Source organism: Bactrocera latifrons, unplaced genomic scaffold (assembly GCF_001853355.1).
Source record: "Bactrocera latifrons isolate USDA-ARS-PBARC rearing strain unplaced genomic scaffold, ASM185335v1 scaffold_54, whole genome shotgun sequence".
In the NCBI taxonomy this organism is placed as follows: Eukaryota; Metazoa; Arthropoda; class Insecta; order Diptera; family Tephritidae; genus Bactrocera; species Bactrocera latifrons.
Genome location: NW_017537201.1, coordinates 357,028 through 377,996, shown reverse-complemented (window position 1 = coordinate 377,996; position 20,969 = coordinate 357,028). Strand labels below are relative to the sequence as shown.

General features: G+C 33.1%; 5 protein-coding genes across 5 annotated transcripts; 2 read left to right on the top strand and 3 right to left on the bottom strand.

The window, feature by feature from the left end:
• The first annotated feature begins 284 nt into the window (after positions 1-284).
• LOC108974235 (solute carrier family 35 member E1 homolog) lies at positions 285-2,725 on the top strand. Its single transcript, XM_018941944.1, has 5 exons — positions 285-776; positions 1,260-1,468; positions 1,525-1,650; positions 1,719-1,958; positions 2,028-2,725. Exons 1-5 carry the CDS (start codon positions 443-445, stop codon positions 2,277-2,279), a joined length of 1,161 nt encoding a protein of 386 aa, XP_018797489.1. The 5' UTR covers positions 285-442; the 3' UTR covers positions 2,280-2,725.
• A 340-nt stretch (positions 2,726-3,065) lies between these two features.
• Positions 3,066-4,372, bottom strand: LOC108974220. The gene is made up of 4 exons (XM_018941928.1): positions 3,938-4,372; positions 3,646-3,881; positions 3,393-3,590; positions 3,066-3,333 (listed from the first exon to the last, which is right to left on the bottom strand). Exons 1-4 carry the CDS (start codon positions 4,208-4,210, stop codon positions 3,129-3,131), a joined length of 912 nt encoding a protein of 303 aa, XP_018797473.1. The 5' UTR covers positions 4,211-4,372; the 3' UTR covers positions 3,066-3,128.
• Positions 4,373-6,301: 1,929 nt separating this feature from the next.
• On the top strand, positions 6,302-9,869 carry LOC108974211 (protein tilB). Its single transcript, XM_018941916.1, has 5 exons — positions 6,302-6,621; positions 6,686-7,532; positions 7,596-7,804; positions 8,086-8,125; positions 9,710-9,869. The coding sequence occupies exons 1-5, from the start codon at positions 6,612-6,614 to the stop codon at positions 9,789-9,791; spliced, it is 1,188 nt and encodes a 395-aa protein (XP_018797461.1). The 5' UTR covers positions 6,302-6,611; the 3' UTR covers positions 9,792-9,869.
• A 4,450-nt stretch (positions 9,870-14,319) lies between these two features.
• Positions 14,320-16,942, bottom strand: LOC108974200 (DDB1- and CUL4-associated factor 7). Its single transcript, XM_018941902.1, has 6 exons — positions 16,483-16,942; positions 15,801-15,993; positions 15,655-15,740; positions 15,222-15,595; positions 14,968-15,149; positions 14,320-14,890 (listed from the first exon to the last, which is right to left on the bottom strand). Exons 2-6 carry the CDS (start codon positions 15,989-15,991, stop codon positions 14,692-14,694), a joined length of 1,032 nt encoding a protein of 343 aa, XP_018797447.1. The 5' UTR covers positions 15,992-15,993; positions 16,483-16,942; the 3' UTR covers positions 14,320-14,691.
• Positions 16,943-17,902: 960 nt separating this feature from the next.
• On the bottom strand, positions 17,903-20,969 carry LOC108974208 (aminoacylase-1B). The gene is made up of 6 exons (XM_018941911.1): positions 20,814-20,969; positions 20,411-20,755; positions 18,807-18,953; positions 18,441-18,724; positions 18,237-18,370; positions 17,903-18,172 (listed from the first exon to the last, which is right to left on the bottom strand). Exons 1-6 carry the CDS (start codon positions 20,905-20,907, stop codon positions 17,968-17,970), a joined length of 1,209 nt encoding a protein of 402 aa, XP_018797456.1. The 5' UTR covers positions 20,908-20,969; the 3' UTR covers positions 17,903-17,967.

The window sequence follows — 20,969 nt, the reverse complement described above, 5'->3', positions numbered from 1 at the left end:
TCGATGGTTTCTTGTGGAAAAGTCTGTATATCTCACTGTTACAAATGGCAGCAAAATCAGAAGAAAATAATACGAAACATGCCATTATTCAAATTACATGTAAGACCAGGGAGTTCCGGAAGCAATTTAAATTGACAGGATATGCAACAGTTCATGCTAAAATATTGTATTTACCGCTATTTAATTTTGTACACGGAAATAGCGCCAATAACAAGACCTGGTAACTCTATATCAGACATTTTGCAATGTCTCTCTTCTCATTTTTTCAACGTAATAAGTAAAACAATCTGCCAAAAAGTCGGTTTGTTGTAGTTCCCGTACGTATTTTCCCTTAATTTAAAGGGATGTGGTAAAAATTATAGAACTTTTTATTAAAGTAAACAGCTGTAGAAGGCTGCACTTGATACGACGTGTGAGTGATTACGTAGCTTAGTGGACAAAGATGCGGAACCGATTACAAACTGAGTCCACCAGACATGTCCTGGCTGTTTTAACGCTATGTGTGCTGTGGTATGTGATTTCCTCAAGCAACAACGTCATCGGAAAAATGGTGTTAAACGAGTTCCCATTTCCTATGACGGTGACAATGGTGCAACTGTGTAGTATAGCTTTGTATAGTGGACCTTTCTTCAATCTGTGGCGCATACGAAAGTATCAAAATATTTCTAGAGGATATTATTGGCGTTTGATTATTCCACTAGCATTGGGAAAGTTTCTTGCATCGGTCACATCACATATTTCTCTATGGAAAGTGCCAGTTTCCTATGCTCACACAGGTAAGTAAATAAATGGAAATATTTGCACGCAGCTAATAATAATTGTTGCAAGATATCATTTATTGACACGTTTACCTATTATCTTTGACGTGGTAAGCGTGTACAAAAAAGTAATTGTTTTTTATCTCGTTGTTTATTAAAAATATGTGTAGTTCGCATGTTAAGTGATTTTAAATGATAAACTTTAAATGTGAAGTAATTACTTAAAGAAAATTTGATTTTGTAGATGTGTCTGGCAAGTATTTTATATATAATATATATATATATTTTTTTTTACTAAAACTCAAACTTGGCGCCTGATTATACTCTGCATCCGAAAACTAAAATTGTTATAATTTAAGTACGGATTTCTTTCCAAAAAGTTTTTATTTCTAAAAAAAAAATCATAACAGTTGTTCAACTTGTCTAAATTTTATATTACTTACATAATTAAATTTATTAAAAAGCGCCGCATGTTATTGTATTAAAACATATATTTTATAGTCAAAGCGACAATGCCGCTGTTTACTGTAATCTTGACACGTTTGCTGTTTCGTGAAAAGCAACCTACTCTCGTTTACCTCAGCTTGGTGCCAATTATAACAGGTGTTGCAATAGCTACCTTAACCGAGATTTCATTCGACATGGTTGGCTTAATAAGTGCGCTCATATCGACGATGGGTTTTTCATTGCAGAACATCTTCTCTAAAAAGGTATTTATTTAAAAAAATTTTTTTTTTAAGTCGATATATACTCACATATTTTACAGGTGCTTAAGGATACCGGAATGCATCATCTGCGTCTTCTACAGTTGTTGGGCAAATTGGCTTTGATTATGTTCTTACCAATTTGGATATTTGTGGACAGTTTTAAAGTCATACAACATCCTGCTATTGTGAGTAATTTAAAACATAAAGTTTTTTAACAAAATTTACAATAAAATATGTGATTTTTTAATTTTAGACCAGTTTCGATTATCGCGTGATTGCTTTGCTATTCACTGATGGTGTTTTGAATTGGTTACAAAATGTTATAGCTTTTAATGTGCTTTCACTAGTTTCGCCATTGACTTATGCAGTTGCGAGCGCGTCAAAGCGTATTTTTGTGATAGCTGTATCGCTATTCATTCTAGGGAATCCCGTAACGTGGTTAAACTGCGTGGGCATGACTTTGGCAATATGCGGCGTATTATGTTATAATCGGGTAATTGCCGCATTAACATGTTTATTTGCCTTTTAGCATACTTAATTTTACATCAAATTTTATTTGCAGGCCAAACAAATAACACGGAAGTCTGAGACGGTATTACCTCTAACCCAAAATCATCGTATTAAATACGAACCACTCAACAGAAATTTTGACCCTTATTATCAGGGTGCAACGACAAGTAACCCAAATGGTTTCGCTAACAAACGTGGTGAAAAACCGTTCACAAATACTAATACAATACCAACAAATAGTTTACTAACGAATGGGAATATATTTCCAAATGGCAGTACGGCGACACGTTTACTTTTTGTTTAATTTATGAAAATATATATTTGTTTAGTAGCTATAAGTGATAATACCGTTAAGCGAAGCGTAGTTAGATAGACAATATTTTTTTGTTGACTCATATTATAAAAGAGAAGAATACAGACCAAATTGTTCAGCTGTGTAAATATAGTATTTTTTTACAACTTACTCCAGGAAAATAAAGTCGCGACACAGAAGTAAAGACATGGTATGCGTATGTAATAGTAATGCAATAATAACTAATTATATGTATATAAATAATAACTTTTCCCAGCGAGATTTGTAGCATGTAAATAAATAAAATACATACATATGTATGTCTGTAAGTCTGTATGTCTGTAAAACAGGGTTAATTTGTATGAATTTATACTAACATTAGTTTTCGTTAGCAAATTGTATGTGAAAACTACATCAAGCAATAAAACTAAGTGACGCGGTAATGAAGTAAAAAAAAGGATACGTTATCATGACTTTTATTTATTCAATTTTTTATTTATTTTCATTTTCTCAAATACACTATTACAAGATTAATAATTTTAGTCTATTTCTTTGGTACGTGTTTTGATTTGTAAGTGCTGAAAAAAAGTGAGGTTATATACGAAATTTTCGAAAAAGTTCGTTATTAAAAATATATTTAATTAAATATAATTTGCAAAAAAGCCTAATATAAAACTAAACAATATTTTGAATTTTTAGTATTAACATTTCAGGGTAAAATTTAATATTGAAGTTAAAAATATGCTTCGTTAGATATTTTTTATTATTTTTTTTATGTTAATTAATGGTCAAAAAATTTAAATTTTTTCTTTTATACTCCATATACTTTTACTTTATCTCGTTCTACAAATTTTTGATTATCTAAATTTTGTTCAATTGTATCCACTCTGCCTTAGCCACTGCCTGAAAGCCGATTTTTTCCAACAGCGCTTTAGATTTGAAATTTTCACTTACAATCCAAGCTGATAAATCCACTTTCTCCACAGTCGTCACTTGTTTGCATAAATATGCTGCCAAGAAAACCCCAAAGCCCTTCCTTTGTTCCATTGGCAGAACTTGTAGTATGCTGAATAATAAATAATAATTATTATTAATAAATATATAAAGATATGAAAGCAAGCTTACCCCAAACCAGAGAAATCATTTTGAAAAGCCCATGCCACCAATTCACCGTCACTATCTCTATAAATACCCGCTGTCTGATTTAAGGCGATTAGACCGCTCACATACGCCAATGAGCCTTCCTTCTTATTGGGCCACACCTCATGCACGAGCGACGCATTATTGGCGTTCAGATTTTTAACAGTGTAACCGTCTTTTAAGCTTATGATAGAGATAATTTTATAAAAATATTTTGTATAAAATGCATTTTACTCACCTCTCCAAAGCAGGAATGGCGGCCTTTTCATGCTCCAATATTAAAAATATACATAATCGTGCGCGTTGCACACTTGCGCCGTTAGCTAAGGCAATCTTTTTCACCTCGTCACAGAATTCAAGATCAACATTTGTTAATAACGGCCCCTCGCGCCATTTGATCAATTTAGTTTCACGCAAACATTTCAATATTTCCGTCTGACTTGGCTCCCACGAATGAAATGAGACACTTTGCATCTGCGAGTTTGCTATAAATTTACTAAAAATATTTGAAAACATATGCTCATACTTACAATATCATAGTGCAGACTGACATAGGTGCCATATTTCTTAAAATCACCATTTCGGTAGGTATAAAAGTATTTCCGGAAAGATAGCCATTCGTCGGCCTCGCCAATTTTGACCTTACAATTCAAATTCTTCAGCTGCTCATTCCATTTATTCTGATTGTACATCAACAGGTAATGGAAGTTTTGCTCGCCATATTTAACACGATATAATTGTAGTAACTCTTTGAATTCGTCCGCGGAAAGTGGGCGTAAGATATCGTCGTTGTGGCTGTCCATGCTGGCGATAGTGTGTAGTAATTTTCCTCAATTGCGCTATTATCTTTATAACTTTTCATCTTGATATTGGTAGGCTTCTTACTAGCACTTGATTGCGAATTAATTTAGAACAGAGTTGCCAAAGCACAAACACGCATTGCTTTCTTTTTACGCGTTCATCGAACTGTAATAAACTCCGGAATCGAATTAAATGAATGCAAAACATTCAAAACCAACAACATAAACACAAACATATTAAGACAAATTGTGTTTATATGTAAATACGAATATAAATATTTGTTTTTGATTGCCTCTGCGCGGGCTTACACATACATATGTATTTGTGCATATCAAACCTGTTGTTGGCGGATATGTCAATTTGTAAATAGAACTGTAGTCTACGAGTACAAATTATTCGACCTACACCTAATTTACAACTACATACATATGTTTGTGTATCAGTTAAGAATTACTTCAAATTCACTGAACTTATACGGCAGTACACAGCTCACATTATAAACACTGATATGCGAAATTTTGAAAGTATTTCATATAGATTTCTTCAAAACGGCAATTCTAAGCACAAGTTTACTCCTTAGTTAAGTGGAGCCTAAAAGGGATCTTACTAGGACAGCTTAGAACGTCGATTCGTTGTAACGGGTTTTCCAATAAGAGCGCTACAATCAATGGAATCTTTATTCCTGTGAAAGTATATTCGATGCCATTATGTATGGAACTCGATTTCATTTGCATGGCTACCACGGGTACGCTTGCAGAAGCCCAAACGCTGAAGCCAATTTTCGACGGTTTTCCAGCAAAAATCGGCTGCTACTGCTGCAATTTCACGTTCGATACTCCTACGAAGTTCATCAATCGTCGCTGGCTTATTGGCATAGACCATAGAATCGCTGAAAATGGTTTTTCGATGAAAACGGCACAGCGATGCTCAACGCTTGGGAACGACTGATTTGGATCTTCCTCAATTGATGCGTTAGCGGCAACCAAATTCTCAACACTTTTCCCAAGACTCTCAATTGTCGATCTGACGATTCTAAGTTGAGGCTACTGACTCCGAATTTCGGGAGTAAACTTTAATAATTTCGACTCGTTGTTAGATTGTATATCTTTTCATGATGAAATGCAATCCTTACTGAAGAGAAATTTCAAACAGATGTGAAAAATGTGGCGTCGTTTGCTGTCCCTATCGGTCTACTTTTGTAGTATCCCTATTGAAAAACCCATTAGTACCGAAAATTTCTATGTAATGAATCGTATGACTCTGACAAATCTACAATGCAGTTTGAGCCCATCAAAAATTTGTTAAGACGATTAAAAATGTGTAAGTCTATCGAGATGTTTCAACCGTAGGCTTGGAGAGGAGGAGAACGTGACTGATTGTTTCCACCTCACCCTTATCCATACAACTTTGACAATTAGTGTCCGACAAAACAACGATATATAGTACATATGTATATCCCTTCGTTATATTTCCTTAGTCAAAGGTATTCTTAACGACAGTATCCTTTTCATTACCACTCATGACTATCAAAGTTAAATATTGTATATCTGTATTCTCAAAGCCGACAAAACTCCAATATCGTTTTTTATTGAACCGTTAGCAAAGATATTTCCCAAGCTTACACTCCCAGCGGACGAAGGAATTAAGTGGTGTAATACTATTGGCTCTTTTCCCAAGGGACAGCATTACCAAAAGGATTAACTTTACCCAGAAGTTCAAGGTCACTTGGATTTCACTTTCGAGCTACTGGGATAGTACCATCGAGTGGTTTACCGTTGGCTCGAAAACGTCAAAGAGAATTGGTGCACGAGTCGCACGCACCAAACTCTGCTTACCCTTGGGAAGTATTCCGAGCATTCAAGCATACAAGCAGAAGCCTTTGTCATGAGTCGGTGCGTAGAGATAAGCCTCCAATTCAACTATCGTAGCGAACGTACAGGGAGTCTAAAACAACAAAACACCTGCAAATTACTTTCCAATTACCTTCCTCATTTAGTGACTAGAAAAAAAAAATAAAACTTTTACGTGACAGTTTTCAAATCGTTCAATTTGAAAATTTATTTGAAGTGCTATCTACACAGACTATACGGCTTAAAAAAAATTGATATAAAGCGATCTACAAATCAGATCAGTCATATATGACTAATCCCAACCCCCAACCTTCTCTTTTGTCAAGATATCGATTTTAAGGACAATGTAACAAAATGGAGCCGGAGTACTCCTGAAACACAACAAGCTGCAGTACTCAACAATATTGTAAGGTTATGTAAGGGTTAAAAATTATTATTTTCTTGTTGTCAAGGCAACGTCAACTCCTTCATATTCGTCGTTTTGAAGTGAAAAGTTCTTTATGCAAACATCATTTTATCAAAACTTAAGTGAAGTCGGCAACTTTTCGCAGCAATGGTTCAGAGTAAGTTCAAAAAAACCAATTTGTCACAATAACGGTACTAAAAATGTCACATATAACACGGCAGTCACAGAAGAATTGGTGCGCAAGAAATCCGAGCATAATGAATGCCTCATCAGCACACTGGAAGAGCTCTCGCTGCATCAGGAAGACATTGAGCGTATCGAACATTTGCAGAATTGGAGTCGCGAACTGAAGATTTTGCTGCTACAATCGAACCTCATTGCCAAAATCGAGAATCTGCACAAATTGAAGAAACTAGAATATTTAAACTTGGCCATAAATAATATAGAACGTGTCGAAAATCTCGAGGCACTCGAGGCGCTCAACAAATTAGATTTAACTTTGAATTTCATTGGCGAGCTCACATCGATCGAGTGCCTGAAAGGCAACTACAATCTACGCGAGCTCATACTCACTGGCAATCCGTGTTGTGACTATCCACACTATAGAGATTACGTGATGGCCACGCTGCCGCAGTTGAATCGATTGGATTGTGAGGAGATCAAAATCTCCGAAAAGTTGCAGGCGCAAAAGTCCCTCTGCGTCTATCGTGCTGTTATTGTACAGAAGCAAGCTGATTATTTCATGCAACGGGACGAGCAAAAATTGCGTGTGGCCGAGAAGAAAGCGCAATTGGAAAGCGAAATGGCGCAAATCGACGATGAAGACAGTCGTTTGAAAAAGTTTTGGGACACCAAAAGTGAGCATTGCCCCGAGACACGCATGGATATTGCCAAATATCATAAATTGGGACGAGAGAAGAATAAGGCGGCGGAGGAGAAAAAGCCAGTGCGCCGTCCCCTAACACTCTTTGCGCCCTGCGGTCGGCCCTATAATCTTAATCAACCGAAATTGCCTTTTAATTTGAAGGACGAATGCAATGAGTACATACTGGAGCTCGGAGTTTACAAGTTAGTGTCTCATTTAACAATTGCCTTACTATATTGGTTTAAATTATCTAATTTCTTTTGCAGATATTTGGACACATCACAGATTCAAGTGGATGTCGAGTCGAACTACGTGCGGGTTACAGTGAAGGGGAAAATTTTCCAAATGTCATTCTCGGAGGAGATTAATATAACCGAGGCGAGCGTCAAGCGTTCGCAGATAACTGGTTATTTGCTTGTAACCATGCCAAAGTTGCACGCTAGAGAGATACTCACACTGCGATCTAAGACGACAGGTAAAATTCTTTAGGCATACATATACTATATATTAATAGTTCCCAGGGACAGTTAAGTATTGTATTTTAAAGCAATATTTTTAAAGATATTAGTTGATCTTCAAGCACTCATTATTCGAATATAATAGTTCCTTTATTCAGACTACAGCTTTCTTATCTTCAAGAATTCGGTAGATATCGGCCGGCTTTAAATGCTTAGAGCTTATGACATATTAAGTTTAGACGTATAACTTTTTTGAGTTTCAAATTTTGAATAATAATTTATTAATTTTTATTTACAGATAAAAAGACCGTTAATACAAAGCCCCAGGAAAATAATAGGTAATTGATATAATAGTTTAGTTCTACCTTTTTTTGCAGTTATTTATTCTGTGCCCCATTTGGAGTCTTTTGTGAACTAAAGTTTAGTCAAGTTCGTTTTTTAATGCGCAATCAACGGATCAGGGTTAGGTATGGTTAGGTTAGATGGCTGATCAAGGATCCCACGTATACTACTATATGAGGAAGAGTTGAGTTGTTTCCACTTCATTTTCTTCCGTACAGCTTCTGCAGATGACGTCTAATATGATTTTCAGCCTGACTGCGTGGACGCCAATAATGCAATGGCCTGTAAAAACCCCCAAAACAAGGGGATAAAGAGATCACTAGATCTCTTGCGATCCATATATTAGTAGAACACCAGCTGTCAATTAAGAACGACGTTCAACCGTTTACTATTTATCCCTCTCCAATAATTACTACAACTGTTACAACTTTCAAGAATGTATCTTTAATACTTCAACGCTAAAATTTTGTACTGCAGGAGTTTCACGAGACACAGAAACTTACTCTCGAGCCAATACAAGCATTCCAACGTTTAATCCAAATTTCAATACAGAAGAAATGTAGTACGAGTCAATTCTGATCAGCTTGTGTAACGCAAATAACGGACTATTTTCATCGCCCATCCAGCTGGTCTACGACATGTTTGGCAGAGGTCTTCGCATCCAACACAATGCTTGCTACTTGTGTTGATACTCTAGTAAAAGGAAATATAATTTTCCAGACTTCAAGACATTACTTCCCATTTACATTAATTTGTAGTTTAAATATGGTACAAAAAGGTGACCGCAAAATGTTTATCAAGATTTATTTTGTCGGCTTTTTGGGATGGCCTTTAGCTCGATCGACTGAAAACGGGTTCCACGGAGCGACCATTTCAGTTTAAGGAACAAGAAAAAATCACACGGAGCCAAATATGGTGAATACGGTGGTTGGTGTATGGTTTTTATTGCGTTTTTGGCTTTAAATTCGGTCACAAACATGGTTCGATGCGATTATCATGTAAAATCTCTGAATTTTTGTTCCACAATTCCGACCATTTTGGACGAATGTTCTCTCGTAAAGTCCTCAATAGAACTCCTTATTGACCGTCTATCCCTCCGGAATAAATTCAAAATGCACCAAAGCAGTAATATTGAAAAAACCTATGATCATCACCGTGATTTTTGAGTGTTTTTTTTTTTTTTTTGTTTTTTAATTTCGGCTTTTTCCCTTTTCCGATGATAATTGACTTGTTTACATGTCAAACTGATAAACCTATGTCTCTTCGGCAATTATAATGCTCTCCATGAATGTGGGATCGGAATTCGCACCATCAAGCATGTCCAAAGAGACCTGTGTATGGTACTCTTTTTTTAAAATAGTTCAACTTTATCGGGACGAATCGAGCAAGAACGCGTTTCATAACCAAAATATCCATTCATTAAGGGCAGTCCTACCAACTTAGCAAAATAATTTTGTCTAATATTGATACGCGGAATTTAATTACAATTTTCGCATGCTTTTTTGTCACAATGTATGTGTTCAGTTAACAATTTAGGTTCCACGAAACTTTAGATTAATTTCGCCATGTTTCTTTCGCAGCAAAACGGAATTAAAGGCAACCGTGGATATAGAAAATATTTGCAGCAACGAACTTGCGGATCTGCCGGAGCTCATCGATTGAACTATACATTACGCTCGCACTTAGTAAATAAAAACGGTTTATTATATATATTTTTAAATAAAAATCGCATTTCTTTTATTTCTTGAAAGGGTAGTACTCATTTCTATGTATGTATGTATGTTTGTTGGTTTGTATGATTTTATGCTTTTAGATTCTTACAGTACAGTGAGTAATTGTGTTCGTACAACTACCGTTATATATATATATATATATTTTTTATATATATGTATGTACTTGGAGAATTGTTTGTGTACGCTGTTGGAACCCAGTGTATTTATATAAATATGTATGTTCGTTTGTATGTTTCCATTGCGATTGTGAAAACTACGCAATTTCATAATAATTTTTACATATTAAATCCTTTTACGAGTTTATATATGTATTTACATACTTTTATGAGGCGCCTGGTGTCCTTTCGGTGTGGGTGTATGCGAAATGAAAATTTCAAAGTTTGCTTTTGATGTCCTGTTATGCGACTGCACATACATATATACACATGTGTGTGTGTGATTCTGTAAAGTATTGCGAATTCTATATATAATAAGTTTTTTTTGTTTTTTGTGTTTTTAATATACGTTTTTCATGTGTTTTGTTACCCCCTTCTTCATTGGTCTGTGTCTTTTTGTGTGATTTTCTTTAGAAAATTATAAATTTAGCTGCACTTGTTCTTGTTATTTGGTAATTTTTGCTTAATTGCTTACTTTTATTGTATTTTTTTGCTTTTGTTTTTGTAATCAAAAATGTTGTTCTTGCCATCGATCCGTTATATATAATAAATTATTGCTTTAAAAATTGCAATTAAAAATTAATTTCAAATCTTGCTTGCTGCTTTCTAAGTACATATGTGTCCTATGCTCAACTGTTGTTGTTGTAATTTGTTTTATTTTCATTTTTGCTTTTGTCTTTTGTTTTTTCGCACTGCTTTTATTTTTGCTTCTTGCTTGTAGTCATACTCATAAAAATAATCGATTTCATCTATTTCTTGCATTTTTGTTTGTTTTGCTTTTGTTTTTGTTTTTTTTGTTTTGGTTTTCGGTTTGCTTTTGTAAAAAATGTAAAGTAGGTCTGTATCTCTTTAACATACTGATATTCTGAAGGCGTAAAATATTCGTTTGAAATCAACTTTGAATTTGAGTTGTTAATCTTCTCCTATCTTGTTTAGATTTTGTCGTGTTCTTCTTCTTCTGCTCTTCTACATTTCGATTGCTTCTTAATGCTAAATTTAATTTAATATTTTTTGTTCTGTTTTTATTTAATTTTCTTCATACAAAATAAATATGTATTTAATTTTTTCGGTGATTTATTTTACTCGAAATTTATGTATGCACGAGTATGTTTCTTCGTATGTATGTATGGCTTGGCTATGCTATATGTCTTATTGCAGTTATGTATGTATGTATATATACAGCGGTTATACTAATTTACATATATATATATGTATGTATGCATGGAAATAGAATGTGCGTGAGAATTTTTTTCGGTATTTTATTGTGGTTATGGCTATGCGGGTGGCCTATTAAGGTTGTTCGAAAGTTGAAATGTTGCGATTTTTTTTAATAAATTGCTTTCAGAAATAATGAAAAACTGTATATAAACGTAATATGCAACTAAAATCTCACATTTCCAAATGAACTCTACCGTCTAATGTATTCTGTTTGGTTGCGCGCCAAAATGTATGCTATGACACATGTAATAGACACTGTATCCGTGTTGTTTTGAGTTAATAGTAGTAAAACGGTAAAGAAAATATTCATGATATATTTTCGTTGCAAAAAATATACAAATATTGGACTTCAAATAATATTCAAAAAAAATTATAAAAATTTTGAACAAATTTTTATTTTTCTTATTTACTTCAATAATTGTAAACTCTCTGTACCATAAGCACCTTATAACTGCAATAATAAGCATATGTCTATTTTGTATACATTTTTGTATATGTACATATGTATGCTTGTAGGTTGAAAATATTGCCTAATGGCCGAATATTTTTAGCATAGAATCAACATAAAAATCACTTCAATAATCAGATTTACATATTATTTCGAAAAAAAAAAAATGTTTTTAGCATTCAATCAACATAAAGTCACTTCAATAATAAATTCGAGGTTAATTTCGAAAAAAAATCTTACGTTGAATCTACACACATACTATGTACATAAAAATCATTGAAATAAATAAATAAGTGTTTTCAATATATTTTTTTTTAATTGCTTACAAAAATCAATAGGATAGTGAACTCTATTCTTTTGATCGAGAAAACTCATAGTTTCTAATTAATGAATTCTATTAAACTTGAATTCATCTTATTCGAAAATTTTTTTAAAGTTCGAAACTTATAAACAATGAATTTTATTTATTTTTACTGTTCAAAATGAAAAAAAAAAATCTAAGTTAATTTCGAAAAAAATATTTGGCGTTGAATCAACATAAAAGTCATATTTTTTTTTGCTTTTCAAAATAAAATAAAAACAAATATTTAATTACATATTGCAAATATAAACTTTTACTTGAAATGAGAAAAATATAAATATAATAAAATAGTTGTATATAATTTTTAATCAGTGTATTTATATTTGATTGCAAAATTAAAAAAAAAAACATATTTAATTACATAATGTAAATATAAATTTGTATTTGAAAGTATATCTGAAAAAGTTATAATTTTCAGGTAGTCGAAAAAAAATTATGTAAATTTGGAAAATAATTATAATTCAGTTTCCATTACTTTTAAAAAGGGATTCATATACAAATGTAAATGTTAAAAATAGTGTTAAATCTTATTAAAATGTTAAAAAAAAAAAAATTATTTGCAAAAAAATCAAAATTTTCTAAAATCTGAAAAGTATAATCACATCGGTATGTACATATGTATGTAGGTATAAATATACATATATACTTTTTGATTAAATTTCTTAATATATATTTTTGAATTTAATATTTTTCGAAATTAACTTAAGCGCTGCTGCTGACGATTAAGTTGCATCTTTTAGGCGCACTTGTTTTTATGATTTCTCCACTAAATCTGAAAAACAATACGTTTTCCAAAAAAAAAAAAAAACATTTCTTATATGAAGCTTAAAACCTCAAACCAAACAATTTGAAATACAAGTCAAAATATTATTTAATGATTAAAATTGCATTAAAATAATTTTTTTTTTAATAAAATAAAAATATAAATTGAAATAATCAACAACTTTAAAAAAAATAAATAAAAAATTGTGTTATTTTAAATGATAACAGTCTTTGGACTTCAAAATTTATTGACGAAACCTTTTGTAAGTAATGTATATGCGAAAATATAGTACATACTTCGATGAACTTTTCATTTTATTTTTATAAATTTACATACACATCTCTTATTTTTTGTTTAGCAGGTGGTTGTTCATTTTGTTGTTGTTGTTGTTGTTAGGGAGCACTCCTATACTATGTCTTTAGTTGCTAGTCATGTGTATTTGAGTTTGTTTGCATCCTTTTGTTGATTTGTTTGTTTTTGTCTTTAGTTTCTTGTGTTTTTGCTTATTATTTTTATTTACTCATTTGGTTTTGGCAACAATCTTGTTTTCTCTCTCGCAAAATATTGTTAAATTGTATTTCTTTTTATTTTGAATGTTTTTTTTTTTTTTTGTTGTTGATGTTTTGTTACTGTTAATGGTACCATTTGAAATTTCAGTTACTCTACATATTTATTACTTAGTCTGTGCACCTATTTTTATTTGCTCTTATTTTGTTATTATTTACTTCTTCGTGTGTGTGTAGTTCATTTACTTTTACGGTTCGATTCGGTTCGCATTGCTGATACTATATATAAAGAAAATTAGAATTATATATACATATATATATGTATATGTATTTATATACTATTTGTTTTTTTTTTTTTTTTGCTTTTCTGTTTTTATTGCATTTACGAGTAAGTAATAATTAGTTTTAGTAAGTTGTAATCAGTTCTATTGATGTGGCTCTGGCTCATGTTATGTATGTATGTATGTATAAATGTATAGTTCGTATTGCTAGGCTAATTTTAGGTTTAGTCACTTTTCCACTGCTTCGCTTTTTATGCTTATAAGATTTTTCCTTTTTTTATAGCTTCAACGCTTTTGTGACACTGTCGTCTGTATCTGATGTCTGTATGTATTACATCAAGTGTGTACTTCAATTGCAGTAATCGGTATGAAATGCAGTAGATGCAATGAAAAGTTAAATTACAAATGGTTTAGTTTTATACACGCTGACTGACACAAACACACACAGCACAGCACTGTTGACTGCAGCACAGGCATACATTGATCAGTTGCAGACTGGGATTCAGTATTGCATACGTTAGTTGTCGGTTTGTCAGCGTAAACAAAAATAACGGACAGCGCACAAGCGTAAAGGTCAGTTGACAGCTGTCAAATACAGGCGGATTTGTTGGCAAATATAAAAATATAAACAGCTCACAAATGACGATTTTCGTTATGTGCATAACGCTTTTTTTTTTGTATGTATGTAAGTGGGTGTATGTGTAAATAAAAGTGAAAAAAGAGAATTTGAATTTTGCAAAATAAAAACAGTATCCAATTTTTATTTGTGTGTATTTTTCCTTTTGCTAAGCTTAAGTTAAACTTAAAAGTTATATGTGTGTATTAGAAACTAAAGCAAATAAATACAGGCAATTACATATTTGAATAAAATGAACAACAGTCTAGCTGCAAAACAACGCCGCTGGATTGATGTGTTTACATTTGGTTCGCAACTGTCAAACTCAAAAATATTTATAAGTAACTATACTTGTAATTAACGTCAGAGGCGCTACAGAAATTTTGTTTGTTGTTGTTGTTGGTTTTGTTGCTGTTAAAAATGTGAGGCGTCGACGTATGTATGTGCGCATGCGTATATTCGAAGCTAACGTACGCCTCTTCTAGACACGCAGTATTTCACATGCTTTCTTATAGCAAATCGCTATCCAATCGGGCTGTGTCGCGCCCCATTGTATTTGATTCACTTCGCCTTCGGCGGCTGTGTACGCTAATATCGGATCTTCAATCGCACGCGGCATTTGTTGAATATCCCAGATCAGTGCTTGGTGATCATCACCGGCAGTGCATATGTGACAGGAACTGTCGGAAAAATCAATTAGTATGCATTTTCCAATGGGATTGTTATTTCACAGGAAATAAAAACAACAAAAAATTACCTGTGCGGCGCCCACGCAATACCGTTAACGCACGCTCTATGATTGCTCAGTCTTGCAACTGGTGTACAAGGAACACGAACATCTAAAATAATAACCTCACATGAATCCATCGCTACTGTGGCCAAATAATTTGGGTCCTGTTTATTCCATGCTAAACGTAGTAAAGCCGTATGCGTTGGATCCTAATCACAATAATTGAAATAAATGAAAGTCAAAAGCAAAAAACAACAAAAAAAGTTTGTACTGCCATTTACCTCATAAATAATGGTCGAATGTTCTAAATGTCGCAGATCAAACATTCGTACGGAGCCGTCGGCGCCCACCGATGCGAACATGTCGCGTCCACCGCCGGCGCGTGAAAAGGCTATGTCGTAGACTTCTTTGTCGTGCGCAATCAACTGAGTTTTAACATGTCCAGATACATAGACTCGTCCATGGGGTTGCCCTGTTTCCAGACCCCAGATTGTGCACGTCGTATCGATGGATGAGGTACCAACTAAATTCGGGTCTACTTCATTCCAGTCAAAAGATGTCAGTGGTGCGCAGAAATCACTATTTTTGTTGTTATTAAGTATGCATTCCAGTCGTGTGTCGGGTTCACCAGCACGCCAAACGCGTAAGTAGTCACCTGCAATTTAAAAATTATATGTAAATAGTGGTTACATAACAAATACGTTAGTGTATTACCGCTGGTTGCTAGTAAGTCAGGATAGATTCCCTTGGAATCTGGTATCCACATGATTTTCGTCGTGGGGTATGGATGGTCGAAAGTGCTGTGGAATAAATAAGAAATTTAGTCTTATATAAATAAAATACATCATCTTTTCAATTACCTCTTAGCACTAAATTCGCTGGTATCTTCATCGAGGCTGATAATTTGCACCTTGTTATTGTACTCCTCTATAAAACTACCTAACGCCAAACGGAAGCGTTTGTCGGGCCGAACACTCCAATTCATTGAATATAGCGGCCATGGCGCTAAATACTTGTAGATTTCTTTTCTTTTGCTGGCGGTTGATGACATAACTACAAGTGAAAGTAAAATATCTAAATTTATGAGTTCTTAAAAAAAAAATGAATATAAATTTTAATATTTTAGAAATTTTTAGGTATTACAAAAATATTAACAGTTCTAGACATATTAAAAATATTTTGTTTGATCCTCACTGCAGGTGGCAATTAAATATGTTTGCAGCTTAATATCCCATTAATATTAGTTGAAATATTGTTCAATATAATTTTTAATAGAATTTATTTTTCACTAAGTTAATGTTTTTTAATATTGTTTGGTAAGCAAACCAAAAGCAACATCTGCATGTGGCAAAGAACTTTCAGCGGTCAATGGCACTTAGTGCGTCAATAAATCAACAAAGAAGTAAAAATAATATAAATGACTTTCGGTTGCTACATATGCAAGCAATATTTACCTAATACAACATATCAATATGCATACATATGTATATGCATATGTGCATAGTTGTAAATAAGGAAGTATTCATACGTTTGTAGACTTACCTTAGCCTTTTGTTTATATACTGGTATATATGTGAAACGTATTAATTGTGAAAAATCGAAGAGATTCCTTAAAATTAACACAATCTAAATAAAACAAATCTTGAAAATGAAAACGCAAAATTAACGAAATCACTCAGCTAAAAACGACCGATGCACACTAAAAACCCGGTCTCCGGTAATATTTTCACACCATTTTAGCTTTGTTCCTTAATTTGGCTGCCGTCTGATCTGACGCCCGTACGCTTTGATTTCACGTCCCGATTATGGAAAAAATGCGTTTTTCTTGCTTGGAGCAAGATTTTTAAACTGTTGTAATGTAAAATATCCAACCCTTTATATTTGAATCATTGATTTGCTTTTAACAAACACTCGATTATTTAAATAATTTGGTTTAACTTCGTAGTAACAAAATTAATCCGTCTTCGCAGACGACAAAAAAGTGTATATAACAACGCGCTATTCTGACACTTTCTTTACTTATGTACAACTTGAGCGAGTGTTTGTGCGGTGCTGCCAGCTCGTGTGCTATTGTCAATCGCTGTAATCAAAGTTAACAAAAGTGTTGTTGTGAATGTTATTTTAATAGATTTATAAACATATTTTAAAAACGTTGTTCTTAATGTTAATACAAAATATTGTTTATAAATATATCAAGCGATGTTTGTCAAAATAATATATTATATTTTACAGTTTTTTTTTTGTAAAGTTTAGGTATTACAATGATGAAACTAAATATTATTAACCAAAATTTGTTTAATACATTTCTTGATACTTTATTTTGCTATTTTTAAATCTTTGTGGAATAAAATTTTTTTAAATAAAATGATTTTAAACTATTCCTTCAATTCCATTTCATACCTGCACTAAATACAACATTGCTCTCTACATTTACATCTATTGTGAATAGTTCATATTAATGCAGAAGAACAAGAGAATATTTAGAAATTTTTAATATTTGTAAAAAACAAAACCGAAACAATTGTAAAGAAAGATATAAAATATAATGAAAATTAATATAAATTCAGAGCACAACATTGTTTAAATAAACGTTTAAGTTATATCGTTGATTATACGCGGCCTGTTTGTGTTAGTGGCAGTGTGGCACAATTTATAACTTTCGGTACGCTGCTCACGGAAATAAATCGCGAATTCCGTTTCCGATTTCCCAATCAGTAATTTAAGTGCTCATATTGTAGCTAAGTGCGATTTAAGTGAATTAAGTGTGTGAATTCTATGTCTGAATCGATCGGATATGGAAGTAAATATGCAAGACGGTTGGGTTTTCTAAGACTTTTATAAATAATTGAGTACATACTATATTTTATACCATGGCACTTATATATTACTAATATAATTAACAAATTCAATATTTATTTACTTAATTTTTACAAATATGTATGTATATGAAATGAATGTTTTGGTATATATAAATGTAAGTTTTAAATATATACTAATGTATATATATTTATATTATAATTAGCAAATTTAAGCTTCAGCTAATTTTGGTATAATTTTCTTATAAATCTCAATTCCACGTAAATATGTATCTGCTCTTATAAACTCATCGTGATCGTGCAACAACACTGGAGTGTGGTTCATAGGTGAAAAACCCAAAGCTGGTATGCCAACTTCTCTTATATAACGACTATCGGTGCCGCCAGCAAAAATTTGCTTGGATATTTTTAAGCCCCTGGTATAAATGTATTCGTTTTTTGTAAAAATAAGTAATTATTATCAATTTCACTTGAACTTACAATTCGTTGGTGGCACTTTCAAACGCCAACCAAAAAGGATTACTTTTATCTGTCGGTGTTGGGTTGACACGTGGACGTTTTTGCTCATACTCAAGCTCAATGCCACCACCAACATCGTTGCACCATTGATGAACCTTAGTAGTGCGTAGAAAAGTGGAGAGCACGATATTACAAATATTTTTTAATAACTTTTAGTTTCTTTACCTTCTTTTCAAATTCTATTTGATCCACATCAATCGCCAAGCGCACATCGAAGCAGACCATCAGCAACGGCGGCACAACATTGCTTTGTACTCCKCCGCCAGCACGCGTTAAGTTGATTGTGGTCACATCACCAATAGTCAATTCCGGATTATTTTCCAACTTGCGTAGCTCCTGTGCGCGCATAGACATCATTTTGTTGACAATATAATTGAGTTTCTCACCCGCTGTGTTCTTCAAGAGTAGCGAACCATGGCCAGCTGTGCCGGAAATCTGAAAATATATACCTAAGAGAGGTGTATTTATATTAGAACCGTGTGTTATTCGTGTTATTCTTGTGATAACTGTAAAACAGTGCTTAATACTTACGCCATACACTTCGCTCCGCATAGAAAACAGGTAGCACTTCGGTGGGCGATGCCAGACCCTCGTCTAGTGAGAATCCAATATTCAAATTTTTGAATGCTGCGGTATGCACGAAGGGCCGCATGCCGTAACGCCCACCCATTTCCTCATCTAAATAGAGTAGTGAGTGAATTTAATTTTTGGGTATACATATGTATTTTTAGAACTTGCTAGTGGAAATAAAATATAACTATTTTTCTTAGAATAAATGAGTAAAGTGTAAATGGAAAATTAGAAAAAAATATTAGCTAAAGATAACAGTTGAAGAATTCAAGTTTAGAAAAATGAAATTAGGGGTGTTCCAAATATTGATGGTTTTGCATATAAAATTAAATTATCCATAAATTATGTTCCTTAGACGTCTTTTCAGCTTAATTAAATTCCAAAAAAAAAAAAAAAAAAAAAAAAAAAAAAAAAAAAAAAAAAAAAAAAAAAAAAAAAAAAAAAAAAAAAAAAAAAAGTAGTCATAATAACAACAATACGCGTAACAGTATAAAATGAAAAATTATTGTCAGGTTTAAATTACTTTACTGAGTAGGCACATATGTATACAGTCTTCTGTTGTATAAATATGCACATATGCATGCCATACGAAAAACAAAAACTATTTTCTATAGAAATATACAACAATAATAAATACCTGAATATTTTGTTTTTTGCTCTGTAAATATAACAATTATAAATGGGAGCATAACAATTTTTTTTTTTTGGAATTTAATATTTTTAAGTAGAGTGAGACTACTTTAGGGTGTGTAGAAAAAACTTAATTTACAAAGCTCTTATAATGTTTACTTTGTTTTCTGATTTCACACATAAATTGGGTCAGGTCTGAGGAACTCTTTATACATTGTGAATCAATCTGATTTGTTTATGATTTTACATAATTTATTAAAAAATGTAGGACATACTAATCTTATTACACTCTGYTCAGGAATATGAGCTGAGTCATATGCGAACTGCTCCCAATCTTTTATTATTAAGAAGCTTTTTTAGAGCCTTGTTTATTTGTCGGAATCGATAATACCGATATCGGACAACTATAGCATATAGCTGTCATACAAACTGACCGATCAAACTTAAGTCTTTGAATGAAAAACTTCTTTATTTGGTAAGCCATCTTCACAAAACTTAGCAGAGATTATTATCAAAGAGATCGCTACAATCTTCGAAAAAATTGTACAGATCGGATCACTATAGCATATAGTTGTCATCAACATTAATATTTTATATACTCTTTCATTGCATAAAAAATGCACTTGCTAAGGATGTTATAGCTTCGATGCAACTGAAGTTAACTTCTCTTATTTTTTCCAAATATCACCAAAACCGCATAATCCCCAAAATGCCCTTAAAATGAAAAACTTTTACGAAACACCCTCTATATGTACGTCTATTACTCGCTAACTGCGGAGGAAGTGTTGTAGATTTAGATCCAGCAGATTAGACAACAAAAACAAATGGCTAGCCGTCATCTATGTAATTAGTCTCTATTTACTACGCTCTCATAGTATCACTTCTAATTGATATTTTCTATTCTCCCACACACTTGCGCATACATACACACCCACCTGCGATAAACGATATGTGAATGGTGCGTTTGAATTTCGCTCCGCTCCGCTTGAGAGCACGAATTGCGCCCAGATATTGCATGCCCACACATTTCATATCTTGTGTGCCGCGTGCAAATATTCGTCCTTCATCGTCGATTTCAGCGCCGAACGGCGGGTGCGTCCAATTCTCCGCAAATACTGGCACAACATCCATGTGGGAGTGTAACAGGATCGCCGGCAAGGCGGGCTCCTTGCCTTGCCATGTCAATATCACCGCAGGATTCTGTTCGTTAACGGGATAATGTACTTGTATGGGCAAATCGAGCAGTTTGGCTTGTTCTCTCAAAAATGCCACGCAAGGCTCTGGAAAAGCAAAAGCATATGGTGATATTAAGCAACAAATCGTACATTTGAAATGTACCGTAATTGGGATCTGGATGTACGCTTGGAATGCGTAGATATTCTTGAAAATATTGTATCTCCTCATTGGCCTCCCAATCTGTTTTCGTCGCCATGTTTTGTTTTGCTTTAGAACAGCGTTCAACACCGAGATTCAACAATGTACTGAACACAATTT

Bases quoted from the DNA above. Each gene is read 5' to 3' on its own strand.
- LOC108974235 (XM_018941944.1), top strand. From the start codon at position 443: ATGCGGAACCGATTACAAACTGAGTCCACCAGACATGTCCTGGCTGTT. The intron at 777-1,259 runs GTAAGTAAATAA...TATATTTTATAG, and splicing joins AGTTTCCTATGCTCACACAG to TCAAAGCGACAATGCCGCTG. The intron at 1,959-2,027 runs GTAATTGCCGCA...TTTTATTTGCAG, and splicing joins GCGTATTATGTTATAATCGG to GCCAAACAAATAACACGGAA.
- LOC108974220 (XM_018941928.1), bottom strand. From the start codon at position 4,210: ATGGACAGCCACAACGACGATATCTTACGCCCACTTTCCGCGGACGAA. The intron at 3,591-3,645 runs GTGAGTAAAATG...CTCTATCATAAG, and splicing joins GCCATTCCTGCTTTGGAGAG to CTTAAAAGACGGTTACACTG. The intron at 3,334-3,392 runs GTAAGCTTGCTT...TTTATTATTCAG, and splicing joins AATGATTTCTCTGGTTTGGG to CATACTACAAGTTCTGCCAA.
- LOC108974211 (XM_018941916.1), top strand. The intron at 7,533-7,595 runs GTTAGTGTCTCA...TTTCTTTTGCAG, and splicing joins CTGGAGCTCGGAGTTTACAA to ATATTTGGACACATCACAGA. The intron at 8,126-9,709 runs GTAATTGATATA...TTTCTTTCGCAG, and splicing joins AAGCCCCAGGAAAATAATAG to CAAAACGGAATTAAAGGCAA.
- LOC108974200 (XM_018941902.1), bottom strand. From the start codon at position 15,991: ATGTCATCAACCGCCAGCAAAAGAAAAGAAATCTACAAGTATTTAGCG. The intron at 15,741-15,800 runs GTAATTGAAAAG...TTTATTCCACAG, and splicing joins AGCGAATTTAGTGCTAAGAG to CACTTTCGACCATCCATACC. The intron at 15,150-15,221 runs GTAAATGGCAGT...TATTGTGATTAG, and splicing joins ATTCGACCATTATTTATGAG to GATCCAACGCATACGGCTTT.